General features: G+C 37.4%; 2 protein-coding genes and 1 long non-coding RNA gene across 14 annotated transcripts in view; 2 read left to right on the top strand and 1 right to left on the bottom strand.

The window, feature by feature from the left end:
- LOC128073516 (uncharacterized) overlaps positions 1–1,745 on the top strand; it is a 33,780-nt gene extending 32,035 nt beyond the window's left edge. Inside the window, exon 3 of the long non-coding RNA XR_008202745.1 lies at positions 520–1,745. This is a non-coding gene — a long non-coding RNA (uncharacterized LOC128073516). The remainder of the gene's footprint in view (positions 1–519) is intronic.
- The window catches only part of CEP290 (centrosomal protein 290), a 51,856-nt gene extending 40,542 nt beyond the window's left edge, over positions 1–11,314 (bottom strand). For 2 of the 8 annotated variants that reach the window (XM_052668519.1, XM_052668525.1), the window contains exons 1-16: positions 11,058–11,309; positions 10,217–10,292; positions 9,095–9,151; positions 8,401–8,523; positions 8,183–8,260; positions 7,625–7,694; positions 7,377–7,423; positions 6,849–6,992; positions 6,573–6,626; positions 5,545–5,697; positions 5,004–5,186; positions 4,570–4,659; positions 4,372–4,494; positions 2,110–2,130; positions 1,739–1,862; positions 376–548 (exon numbers count right to left, since the gene is read on the bottom strand). In XM_052668519.1, coding sequence (XP_052524479.1) covers positions 376–548; positions 1,739–1,862; positions 2,110–2,130; positions 4,372–4,494; positions 4,570–4,659; positions 5,004–5,186; positions 5,545–5,697; positions 6,573–6,626; positions 6,849–6,992; positions 7,377–7,423; positions 7,625–7,694; positions 8,183–8,260; positions 8,401–8,502 — 1,362 coding nt within the window. In that variant the 5' untranslated portion in view covers positions 8,503–8,523; positions 9,095–9,151; positions 10,217–10,292; positions 11,058–11,309. Of the gene's footprint in view, positions 1–375; positions 549–1,738; positions 1,863–2,109; positions 2,131–4,371; positions 4,495–4,569; positions 4,660–5,003; positions 5,187–5,544; positions 5,698–6,572; positions 6,627–6,848; positions 6,993–7,376; positions 7,424–7,624; positions 7,695–8,182; positions 8,261–8,400; positions 8,524–9,094; positions 9,152–10,216; positions 10,959–11,057 lie in introns of those variants that run through there. The other 6 variants (XM_052668524.1, XM_052668526.1, XM_052668521.1 and 3 more) reach the window with 5 other exon arrangements.
- A 100-nt stretch (positions 11,315–11,414) lies between these two features.
- Positions 11,415–13,173, top strand: part of TMTC3 (transmembrane O-mannosyltransferase targeting cadherins 3) — a 37,067-nt gene continuing 35,308 nt past the window's right edge. For 2 of the 5 annotated variants that reach the window (XM_052668540.1, XM_052668535.1), the window contains exon 1: positions 11,415–11,529. The gene's annotated coding sequence lies outside the window, so the exon portion shown is untranslated. Of the gene's footprint in view, positions 11,530–11,775; positions 11,872–12,229; positions 12,328–13,173 lie in introns of those variants that run through there. The other 3 variants (XM_052668537.1, XM_052668536.1, XM_052668539.1) reach the window with 3 other exon arrangements.

Here is a 13,173-nt window from a genome sequence, read left to right as displayed (position 1 = left end):
ATCATGCCTGAACAATCTGGCTGTCTTCTATGATGGAGTGATGGTATCAGAGGACAAAGATCAAATGATGTCATCATTCTATGACCTAATAAAATTTCTAATAAAATTTTAATTTTATTAATTAAAATTAAAGTTCAATAGGTTTCACTCACAGTCAGCCTGTGTTCATATCTTAATACTGTCAATTTGAAAACGTTTTTATGTACAGTTAACAAACTGCATACAATTAATGAGCAGTAGGGTTATTATAAAAGGAAAAAATGGCATTGGAAGACATTCATTTAATTTCTAATTTCAAACACAATAAAACGCAAAGAGAAAATGATTTGCTAAAACTATGCTGAAATATTCTGTCCTCTTGAACCAACTGTTTACCAGTTCGTAGTCTTTCATTCGTTTCAGAGCCTCAACAAGTTCTTTGTCCTTTTCTCTAGCATCTGCTTCTGCTAGTTCTGCTGATTTCTCAGCCTCCTTAGTTCTCTCTTCTAGCAGTTTTAATTTTTCTTGCATTTCTCCTAGGCGATTCTGCTGAGCAAGAGTTGAGAGACCTGGAAAGAAAAACAATTACCTGGTGACAATTCAGTTAGAAATTCTACCTAAGAAATACTTCAGATAATGTTATAAAGGAGATCTTCATTACCTGTTCTTTCAAGCAAGTAAAGCTACATATTAGAGCATTTTTTTTTCCAATTGTTCCTTAAAACAGCCCTTATAAGAAGTATGCATATAAGAGACATCAGAATTTATTTTGCATTGTATGTAATTAATCACTTGCAGGTCTTTACAGAGGTGAGTTCTTGTATATTGCACTCTAACCTATAAAGACTAATAGGTTTACTTTTATAAATAAATAAAGATAAATGAAATAAAAATATTATTCATTTTTTGATGTTACCTCCAAAGCCCACTGAAGTTCTGTGAAGAAATTTAAACCATACTTGCATGTATGATAAATGGAAATGAACAAAAAAACGAAGAGATATATTTTACTTAAATATTTCAATTTTTTTTTTTTATATTTCTGAAGAATACACCTCCCCTATGAAGATAGTCTGAGAGAGCTGGGGCTGTTCAGCCTGGAGAAGAGAAGGCTCCAAAGACACCTGATAGCTGCCTTTCATTACCTACAGGGAGACTGTAAGAAAGAAGAAAACAGACAAGAGTCTGTTGTGATAGACAAGGGGAAATGGTTTCAAACTGAATAAGGGAAGATTCAGAGTGGATATAAGGAAAAGGATTTTTCACAATAAGGGTGGTAAGGCACTGGGATGAACTGCCCAAAGAGATGATGAATGCCCCATTCCTGAAGACATTCAAGGGCAGGATGGATGAGGTTCTGAGCAATCTGATCTAGCTGTAGCTGTCCCTGCTCACTGCAGGTGAATTGGACCAGATACCATTAAAGGACCCTTCTGACTCAAGAAATTCCATGATTGTATAATTTTAATTTAATTTGTTGGTATGTTTCTTCTGTGGTGCTTTGATTAGCAAAGCCAGACTTTTAACATGTTAAAATCTTCAGTGTTAGAGACCATAAGGAAAGTAGAATGAGTGCAGAGACTTTTAAAACTTTCTCCCAGAGTAAGTGATCTATCTATAGCTGTCTTTGTTCACTGCATGGGAATTGTAAAGATGACTTCTAAAGGTCCCTTCAAACTGAAATGATTCTATGATTCTATAACATTTATTCCTTCTTAATTTCCTTTTAATATATCTTAAAATAACACTCTCAGCTTACCTTTATCTTTTTGGAGATCATTTTTTAATTCTTCAATAAGAAATGCATTTTGTTCCATTTCTTTGGTATACTGTTCGACTTGCTCTGTAAGCAGTCTTATCTGAGCATCTCGCTCTTGCACACCCTACAAAAAAAAAACACACACAAAAAAATTGAAGAAGTTCTTTACTGGCCATCTCACTCTTGCACACTCAAAAAAAAACCAAAAAAAAAAACAAAACAGAAAAAGAGAAGCTCTATTAAATAAATTCGTCTTTACTGACACAAACTACTTGTACAGAACACCACATTTCTTCAAAAGTACATGATAAATGAAAAGCAACTATGACAAAAAAAAAAAATTACACAACAAGCATATATACTATACTTACAGCATAGAGTTCAGATATTAGCTAGAAGCAGCATATTTAAAGGCAAAGCAAGGAGAACAAAAGAAAGAGTAAAGCATTTGAATAACACAAACACACAGAGGCACTATTTTATCAATTTTACACAGAACAGTTCTCTAAGAGTTAAGAAGCCAGTGCATGATAAAAAGTTTTAGACCAAACAGATTTCTTACTACCTCCTCATTAACAGGTGATAGGAACTGAGAGTTATATATTCAAGATTGGGAAGACTAACAATCCATCATACGTAACACCTAATTTGAAGGCTAACTTTCAACCAATCATTGACAACTTTTAATACTTCAAACCAAATCTTGCTTAACATGCATATGTATATACATCGGTAGACATGGATTGTAAAACTGTCCATTACCATTATTTCTATGCTTTTACACAAACTTCAGAAATATTACAGAAACCTCATTTTTATTTCTGGTGTCATTAAAGCAAAAAAGAAAAGGAAAAAAAAAAAAACAACAAAGAGACTTGGAAAAAAAATTACAGAAAATAAGTATATAATATAAAAATTTCAAGAGTTGCTTACCTTACTCAACATCAAATTTATAAAAAAAAAAATTTCAAGGTTTCTTAGAGGAAAAATATATCACATGTTAAGAAACTAAACATAACCCTTTAAAATGTGCATATACACTGAACTACAACAAGCTTACTCCATTTTGAGTTACAACACAATGTATTAAGTTTAGTTTTTAAATATGTTTATTCCCACAAGCTGTTCAGAATAGCATAGTGACTGTTGTCCAAAAATCAAATTCTACAGCCATCTGATCAGTTAGAAATAGACTGTTTGACTGCGTATCAAAGATTTCTTCAGCTGCTTTCACCTTCTGATTATCAGAGGATGAGTTTTAGAGGTTGAGAGGATGATGGTTTTTTAATTTTCTACTGAGAAGCTATCAGTTCCCAGTCCTGTAAGACTGCATAATTATACCTCATCAAACCATTCAGTCTACAAAGGCCCATAACATACATTCCAGAATTCCTAATGGGAAGTGAGACTATTTTGAATGTTTTAAAGTTTGTCAAGAACATTGAGAAATTCAAAATCATAATGAATTATCTAATTTTAGATTAATAAAAGGGATACTTAAATTCAGCTAGCTTTCACAAGCTGAACCACAGACTTCAACAACAAGGCACCAGAGAAAAACAACAGGAACAGAGAAGATAAAATCCCTAGGGAAGGTTTCTTCCTTGACAGATTTAGAAGATAAACTCAACTACAATTTATCAACACTAAATTCTGGATGCTCAGATGTTAAAACAATCTTTCTGCAAATAGTTAGAAAAGATAAATATAAAAGTAATAGAACTGACTATCAAAAGCCCAATCCATACAGAAAAAGACATTTCCTTTGTGCAGACTAAGCTAATTTTGTGGTGGAATAAATCAATCTGCCTCATAATTCTCAAACATGAATAGCACAATATTCTGGTACTTGCAAACTATGAAAGACTAAACTATTTGGTTAGTAGTTTACCTGTTGAATGGTCGCATGTATCTGAACCTTTCTTTTTTTTTGCTCAAGAAAAAAGCTTTCTGAGGCATTTTTTCTGATAAGACTGACTTATCTAGGAGGTGAGCGGTGGGTGTTGCTGCGTGGCAATCAACATCATCTCTTTGTGGACAATTTTACACTTGAAAGATCAGGAGAGTTTACTGGAGGAAGACCTGGCTTGTAAGCAAATAACTCCTGGTACAGGAGCTTGGGGAATGATAACATTGTATCCTGTGAAAACATGATACAAGCGGGAGCCTCCCTGGTCTCTCTTACCAGCTGATTTAAGTTTGCAAGGCCTGGAACAAAAGAGTTCCTGCTGAGATCCCAAAGCCAGAAGCCGTCACCCCAAGAAGAACTGACTCTACCAAAATGGACTTAGAAATAAGTTTGTACCTTCAATGTTAGCAGTCTTCATCAAGTGAACAACACAACCTCTAACAACCCATCACTACTGAAAATCAACGTCTGAACTACGAGCAACTCGGGAATCCTGATGGTGACTCTCTGTCTTGCTTTCTACGAAGACTCCTTGCTTTTATTTCCTATCTCTTTTCAATCATCTATCTTCCCTTCCCCATCTCCCTAAGAAACTAGGATTTGTAATAAACTGGTCAGGCTAACATTTGACCTGTTGTATCATAATCTTGCCATTGGGTACACATATATTACTCCCTTCTATAATTGGAGCAAGACAGCATGCAATTTATCACATAGACTATACCTGCTGAAGAGCCAGTATACTGTTTTTGTTTACATCAAGTCGGGCCATTTTCATTTCCTCTTTCATGTTAAACAACATTTGTTGATATTCTATGAGTTCATTGTCTTTCGAAGCCAAGATTTTCTGAAAAGGTAAATAAAATACCATCAGAATGCTTGAAGTAATCCTTAAAATATTAAAAAAGGGTATTAAAAGTACCTTCCATTCTTCAACTTTTGCATTTATAGCTGCCATGAGAGGATCATCTTCCTCATTCTTTGCTTTCAGCTGGTCTGAAAGCTCCTGAACCTAAAAATGTAATTTGGATCAATTTCACATTAAAAAAAAATGCTTTACTTAAAAAACACGTATGTACAAATACACAACACCAAACACATACAATTCAGTGGAACAGCGTTAAAGAAGAAAGTGGCTCTAAGAACACGGTTTGACTAAAACTGTATGAAAGTATTTTGCAATCTGCAATCAAGTTTAAATATTTGCATCAAGTTTAAAGATCATATTATTTCCAGAAAGTGTTATTTCAGCAGAGCACATGTTTTTAACTGGATATACTGAATGTTTTCTAAATTAAGTTAAAATGTGACAGTGCGATATAAAACAAATTCAGTAATATAAACGTTAGTTCTTACTTGAAATTTGTACTGTTCATTCTCCTTTCTTAACTGATCCATAACAATATCAGATTGTTGCACAATTAGTTTCATTTTATTATATTCATCAGTCATCTTCTCCATTTCTTGCACTGATTCCTCAAGATTCTTCCTCATTTCTTGGTTCTGAATGTCTAATTTCTCATTAGTTTCAGTCAAATTCTGCAAAATTTAAGAATCCGCTGCTTTTAAGAAGTGTGCGTCTTAGATACCTGAATAATCAGAAACTGAAAGCTACCTTAAATGTAATACTTTAAAGTATAAATTACCCCACAATAGAGTATTTCACCTCTGGTTCCTCAAATTCAACAAATCCTATGGGCTAAGCACTAAACATCTCTCAGTTATTAAACTTCATTTCTTCAAACATTTACAGATAGAAAATGTATATACATCACAGAACCCAACTGCATTAAAAATTCCCTTAATCCATGTGATTTGGCCTGTTATTTGGCATAGCTTTTGTGAAAAACACATTGTCAGTAACAGTCTAATAAATATTCAACAGCACCCATTTTACCTGAATTTCATCCAAATACTGGACAAGCTCAAAGTTCTTTTTGGACAACTGAGATCTGTAATCAGAATCATCTCCTCTTCGTGATAGGACTGTTTCTTTATGGGAATCTATTTGCCTCTGATAGTCAACTACGTCCTGACGCAATTGTTCATTCTGCAGAGAAAGCAATCCAAAAATGAATCTATCTTGAAGGGCTCAAAACAAAGTTGTTTTTCTAGCAAGCTAACACAAAGGGCTAAGACAGTCAAATCCATCTAAATTTCTACAGTCTGCTTTTGAAAATTTAAATGCCTCACCTTTCTCTTTATTTGTTTTTTCTTCTGATTAAAAAGAAGAGAACAAGAGCAAAAGAACAAAGCGTGAAAAATATTAGAAAGCATCTTTGCTTTATACAGACTAAGTAGGAATCAACATAAAAGTAAAACAAAGTAGAATTCTCTATATACCCATGCATGTGTATCTGTACATACACACATAGATAAAAAGGCCTAAGGAATGATTTTCAAGCTTGTACCAGAACATTAATTTTATATTAATTTTACCTGTTGGAAGATTACAGATTTTAAAGGTATAAAAACAACTACAAAATTGTCTTAAAAGAATGATTCAAGAAGAAATTTAGTAGTAGTGAATGTTAACTCTTATTTTTCTGTAAACTACTGACTTTAAAAAAACAAATAAACAAACAAACAAAAAACTATTTAGCAAAAGCAGCAAGCATACACTGAATCCTCACTGCTATCCATCTAAGACTTTTGTCAATAGCATTTAAGAAAAATACTAGAAAACACTAAAAACTCAAATAACCAAACTCCAAATAAAATTAATTTTAGGACTGCAAATTCAAGCATAGATCCTGATTTCAAGTAGATCTATGATAAATATGTAAAAACTGATTAAAATCTTTTAACCTCTTCATATCAGTATCTAGAAAATGCTCTAGAATGTAATTAAATACCATATCATGTAAAAAAATTATATAGAAAACTAAAAATGTAAAACCTAATTAGCAGTCATTCTTTACTAACCTCTCTCCTTAATTTGATGTTCTCGTTTTCTGCGTCTTCATTTCGAAGAGCAAGCTAGAATAAGATAATAAAACCTTTATTGTGTATACAGTTACATATATATATACATACAAATATATAAAGCTAACATCACAGATTATGAAAGCAAAATCCAGAAACAAAGCAGTGACTCTGTTCCATCACTGGTTTTTATTCCAGAAGCTCTTTTCAGAATGTCAAACTTTTAAACATTGTTTCTCAACTGCTCTAGAGATACCAAACTGAAGCCTTTCTTACCTGTTCATTCACTTTCTTCTCTTTTTCCAGTTCCTTCTCTATGTCTATTAATTGTCTCTCCTTCTGTTCTACTTGTTTCTCCAGTCGGCGGATCTCATCACGCAAAAAACGGGTATCACGACCACCAGCTGAACTTTGTGCCATCTTGAGAATATAGAAGTGACATAACAAACTGTTCCTCAAAATAGAAATGCATTGAAAAAGAAAAAAAAAAGATGCTACAGCTAATATTCAGGAAACGCAACAGGAAGGCCTCACTAGCTTCCTTCAACAAAAAAAAACCCAAATAACTAAAAATAAATGGGGCTTACTAAAATACATTTCATTGTATACAGTTATTTGTAAAAATAAGGCTGGTGAATACTCAAAACCCAATAAAAAAAGCGTTAACTAAAATTTAAGGCTGATATATCTCTTTAACTGATCAAAATTGTAGTGTTTAAAAACAAAACAAAAGACATTATAAACCGCCCGCCTCCCCCCCCAGCATTCTATAAACTAAAACCATTTTAAAATGTTTAAAATTACCTGTAATTCACTTTCCAACTTCATAATCTTTGTTTTAAATAGATTTTCTGTTAAAATAGAACAGATACAGTGAATTACTTATGAGTGTACACAAAGCAACAATGATGAACTCAAGCCCTTAAATATCTGGCATTACTGAAGCAATTGACTACAGATAATTTCCTAAATTTAAAGAAACAACAAACAAAACAAACCTAACAAATAAATTTAACAAACCCTCTATGAAGAGCATAATAAAATTTGCTTACCACATTTGGCTTGCTCTTCCCCAGCTTTTTCAACTTCTTCCAGCGCCAGCTCTACTTCTTGAGCTTTCATCTGAAAAAAAAATCACAGTAAGAAAAGGAAGAGGATTTATTACTAATGCAAACTAAGAGGGTGTCCCACAGATCTCAAGTTTAGGATTATGAAAACATTTGCAAAATAACATTGTATTGTTCAGTTTTAGGGTAGTTTCTTCCATTCATATAGACACTTTTGAAGCTACTCCAAAACATCAACCCACTACAGCAACTTTGCTTGAAGTTAAAACCATCATTAATAACTCACTACATTAATTAATACAGTAATTCATTTCTGAGATATTTGTTTGCATTTTCTGCATTTAAAACTAAGATTCCCTAACCACATAACAATGCTTGTCCTATTCACTTCACTTCCCTCTGATGAAACGATCTCAGGAGTAAGCAGTACGTTCAACACACGAGAAAAAAGAAGAAGAAGAAAAAAAAAGAGTAACCATTCATAAATTTAAAAAAGCAAATGCATCTAGAAAATTGGAGAAAGTGAGAATTACAAATACAAACCTTCATGAGTGACTGAGTAATTTTAAATAGATGCATCAATTGTTCAGGAGTTTCATTTCTCAAGTCTTTCCCATCAACCTGAAGAGACAATAGTGTTTTTATACAATATCACTGAAATTCACAAAATAAATAATTTATGCATGAGAAAGAGCAAAAAAAGGTTAGGGAAGAACACACAGCAATAGCTGTACTGTACGTTCCAGTTTCCCCTTGAGTACCTTGGACAGAGTCTCAAACAATGTGTCTGCTAGTTCTTCTTGACGAGGCAGAGCATCTGGATCTACTCTCATAAGCTTCTTCCAATCTAGAATGGGTGCCATACTGATTTTATATTATATTTCCTGAAACAGAAGATAGAAGTAACAATTGTCAGACATTGTTGCTGCCAATCAATCAAACAATTTAAAGGAGGCTGGGCAGTGAAGCAAAAAAATATTTTAATAACTGTATGGGTTTTCTAGTACTAATTAATTTTCTGTTTATATTTTAGCATATTGTAAACAAGATGACAGTAAAACTATTTCTTTGCACAAAATACTTACACACATTTGATCATACACAATCAAAGAATTTAAAATTCAAACGTTGAATATCTGGACACAAAAGAAGCTTCAATTTTCCCTTCCAAATTTCCTTTGGTTCTTCTTAAATTCTACTGCCCTTTGAAATAACCCTTGTAAGATAAAACCTCCATAAAATCACAAAATCCCTATTTATTATATTTAAACAATGAACGCTTTCACTTGATGCTATGTATTCACTTCTTTGTAGTCATCTGTAGGATACTAAATTCTTGTATTAAGCATCCTTTCCTGTTGACTAGAATAACTGAATTCATAAAGGACAGCAGGCCATCCAGTAACTGACAAAAACCTTATGTAAATTAATGCAAATCTTTGTTCTAAAGCTTACTTGCTGGTTGCTGTGGGTCACAATGACTTCGCATACACCCAGAAGACAATACAGTACCTGAAAAAGAAAGAATTGATTGAAAACTCTGGATTATTATGTTTTTTGCTGAGAGTGGTGAGGTGCTAGAACAAGCTGCCAAGAGTGGTTGTGGATGTTCCATCCCTGGAGGGGTTAAAGGTCAGGTTGGATGGGGCCCTGGGGAATCTGATCAAGTACCTGATCTAGCGGTTTGCAACCTTGCCTGTGGCAAGGGGGTTGGAACCAGATGATCCTTGAGGCCATTCTATGATTCTATGATCCAAAATGTTTTCTGGAGCTATCTATGGCCTATATTGTCAATACTTATAAAATTAGACTCTACTAAATTCTTAAAAAACGTCATTAGATCTTATATATATCACACTACATTATTAAAACGACATAAATGGTTAAGAAAATTAAGAAAGAAATAAAAATAAGCTGGACATTTAATTCAGTATTATCTAATAAACTAATGATATAATGGGGATATATATTATCTGGGAAAAAAAAATCAAGTTCAGTAAATATATGTAACAAAGATTTATTATAAAGCATATTTCAAGATCAATTCCCTCATTCAATGGTCATCATTTAAAGACTCAAAAACTAAAATTTCCTTCCTGAATGAAAGGCAGAACAGGTATTACATTCCCATTGCCTGAGCAATCTGAAAGAACAGTTCTAAATCTTTGAAATCCAGCCTTTTTCCTAACAGAGGACTAAAATCACCATTTTGTCATCTTCTTTAAATATGTGAAGTCCTTCAGAGCATTGGGCAGGTCTTCAACATTTGTTAAATATTTAAGGAAATGAGCACTCTATATAGTCCATGATCTGATAATGATGAAATATCTACTTCTTTTGCTTTTCTGCTTCCTTGTAAATGACAATGGAAAACACAAGAAAACCACAAGCAGGCACGTAAGTGATTTTGGCATTCCCATCACTTCAGTTAATCTGATGCTACTTGATTTCAAGATAGTTTTTTTTTTAACATTTTAAATTTTTTATTAAAAAATTCCATGTATAAAACATGGATGCAAAATGACTGTTAATCAGAACTATTCTGAGAGAAAATTCACAACCTTACTACTTTCCTACCTTCCTTCATTTCTCTTTTTCTCTTCCTGACTTATAGAATAACTTCTTTAAGAAAGTTTCACGCCTGAAATGATATCTATGGGGAGAGAGAGATGTATATAAATAAGATAGTCTTTATTACTAGGACATCACCTCTGCTAAGCCATAGGCAGCACAAACTAAGTATACAGTATGTTCTATTGTAGATATGTATTTGAAGTACAACAAAAGCTATATTTCTTCTTCATAAAATGTAGCTGACCTCTTCCCCTCAGCAAAATACATGCTTTTACTTGGCAGGTGATCCATGTAGTGATACAGATTTCATCACAGTGAAATCAAGCACCACGACCAACAGCAGTTCCTCTTCCATAAAGATGCAACTAATGGCTAACCGAGTCATATATATGTACTCGAGTGCTATTAAATACCAGGAAATAGCACAGGCACGTGGGAGATGTGCTTTGCTGCGCTATCCCTACAGAACACTATGTGTGAATTACAAAACCACAAATAGGATCTTGTGCAGGGCTCCTTTTTCGTTCCGATTGATACACCCTGGTCCTGACATGGACATGACCGCAATCCTTCCAGGATGCTGCTGTAAAACAGCTCTGCTTCCATTTCACCGCTGTTAAATTAGCAAATCGCCTTATTTCGCATCCACCTTCGTAAGGGGGCACAGCTGAAGCCTCAGCTGCACAGAGGCAGCTGTTTGCGGCGTAACCATCCGAGAGCACCGCCCGGACGCTCCCGCCTGGCACCAGAGCCCCCCGCCCGCGTTGCGGCTCCCCCAGCCGCCCCCTGCGAGGACCGCTCTCCTCAGAGCAGCTCCGTCGCCGCTCGCCGCCCCCGACCTCACCGCTCCGCCGGAACGGTGATGGCGGCGGAGGCCGCTGCTAGGCGACGCCATCAAACTCTCCCGCCGGTTCCGTTCTGAGGAAGCCGGGTAGGCGTAGGGAAGGAGAAAACCGACGCTTCCGCAGTACTACGAACCGCGCAAGGCGCAGCGGATTTTCACGGGCACAGACCCACAGAGCAGGGAGCGGCGCAGGGAGCGGTGCAGATGACGGCCGCTCACCCCAGGCGCGGGTTAGAGCCGCCGCCCCGCACTCCGGCGGCGGACTGCAAATCCCAGCATGCCGTGCGGCCCTCCAGGACCACAGCTCCCGGCGTGCCTTGGTGCCCGTGGCCTCGAGCGGGGCGTTCTCCCGGCAGCCTCCGCCAGCAGGAGGGGCGGTAGCGCTCAGGGGAGGGTCTGCGCATGCGTAGTGAGGTGGAGGCGCCGGCGCGAGCTCTGGGCAGCGACGAGAGCGCTCCCGCGGCGGGCTCAGGTAGGACGGGCTGCGGTGGCGGCGAGTCGTAGGCCGGCACTCCGCTGACGGAATCTGGGGGCCGGGCTCGGCGGAGCCGCTACCGCGGCCGTGTTCCGCGGGGATGAGTTGTTTCTGTTGCTGAGGTGCGGCCTCGGTACTGGCTGCGCTTCCATGCCCCTGTTCGGCCCGCTCCCTTCCTCACAGCCCCCCTCCCTTCCTCACCCTCCCGTCGCCCCCCGCTGCCCCAACCCGGCCCCGTGCCCCTGCGCTGCGGGCTGCGCGCTCCTTATCAGGAGTCCGCCTGGCTGCGCCTGCGGTACTGCCGGCACGTGTATGCGCTTACCTGTACGTCCTCTGTGTGTAAGTATTGGTAGTCGGCCCCAAGGGGCGGTTTGCAGGGCGGCACGGGAGGGCCTCGCATCTGTCCTGCCCGCATCGGTCGGGTGCTGCTGGCAAGCGAGGAATCTGAGCATGGGTAGCCCAGAAAGTTTGGGAGTTTCGTCTAGGCATGAACATATCTTCTCAAGTTGGGAAAAAAACCGGCTCCCACTTGATGTGTGTTATATCCTACATATTCATTCACTAGCTGTGTTAAGAGCTGCAACTGCTTTCTTTTACACTTTCTTAACCAAAAGGCAAGGGCAATAATCTTTTGCATTTGATATTTTTTTTTTTCTTTGCTGCTTTATTCATGTTTGCTATCTCTTTATCGGTGTAGATATTTAATGAGGGCTGACAAGACGCAAGATGTTTGGCACGCCTGGTGGTTACGTAACTCGTTGCAGCCATGTCATAAGTCTTAACTCTTGATTGAAGGTATAGACTTTATCTCTCAGCTTGGAGTTGGTCAGTTACAGCTCTGTGTTGGGTGAGAAAATACCCTTTGTGGTTAGGAAAGGGAAGGAGAGGCTGGATTGCATTTCTAGGATGGAAACTGTTGCTAAAAAGTAAAGTTATTCATGATTGAATGTAAAAAATGGGAGGAAAAAAACAACAAGGAAAAAAAAAAAGTTCTTGGTAGGAGTTACTTTTTAGGTGGGGCAGGTGATATACAGAGTGTAAGGCTGCCTTGCTGTATGATGAGCTTCTGGGAAACAGATCTTCATCCTTGTGTCATTTAGAGAATAAAGTAGTCCATTGATGATGTTGGGGCAATCCCAAGCAAAATTACAGGCTGGGCCAGAATAAACTGAGAGCATCCATGAGGAGAAGGGTTTTGGGGTATTTGCTGATGGAAAAACTTGCTGTGAGCTGGCAATGTACTCTTAGAGCCCAAAAAACCTACTATATCTTGAGTTACATCAAAAGAGGGACGGCCAGTAGGGTGAGGGTGGTGATTGTCCCCTTCTGAGGCCTCACCTGAAATACTGCGTCCAGACCTGGAGCTCCTGGTACAAGAAGGACATGGAGCTGTTATGATGACTCCAGAGGAGGCCACAAGGGCTGGAGCACCTCTACAAAGAGAGGCAGAGAGAGAATGGAGTTGTTCAGCTTAAAGAAAAGAAGGTTCTAGGGAAACCTTACAGGGGTCTTCTGATATTTAAAGGAGGCCAATGGGAAAACTAGAAACAAAATCTTTGTCCAGGAGTGCAGTGGTGTAGTGATAGGACAAGGAGTAATGTCTTTGAACTAAAAGAAGATTAATTTCAGTTTAATGAAATA

This window comes from Tympanuchus pallidicinctus, unplaced genomic scaffold (assembly GCF_026119805.1).
Source record: "Tympanuchus pallidicinctus isolate F22 unplaced genomic scaffold, pur_lepc_1.0 scaffold8, whole genome shotgun sequence".
Taxonomy (NCBI): Eukaryota; Metazoa; Chordata; class Aves; order Galliformes; family Phasianidae; genus Tympanuchus; species Tympanuchus pallidicinctus.
This window is presented reverse-complemented; position numbering and strand designations above follow the sequence as displayed.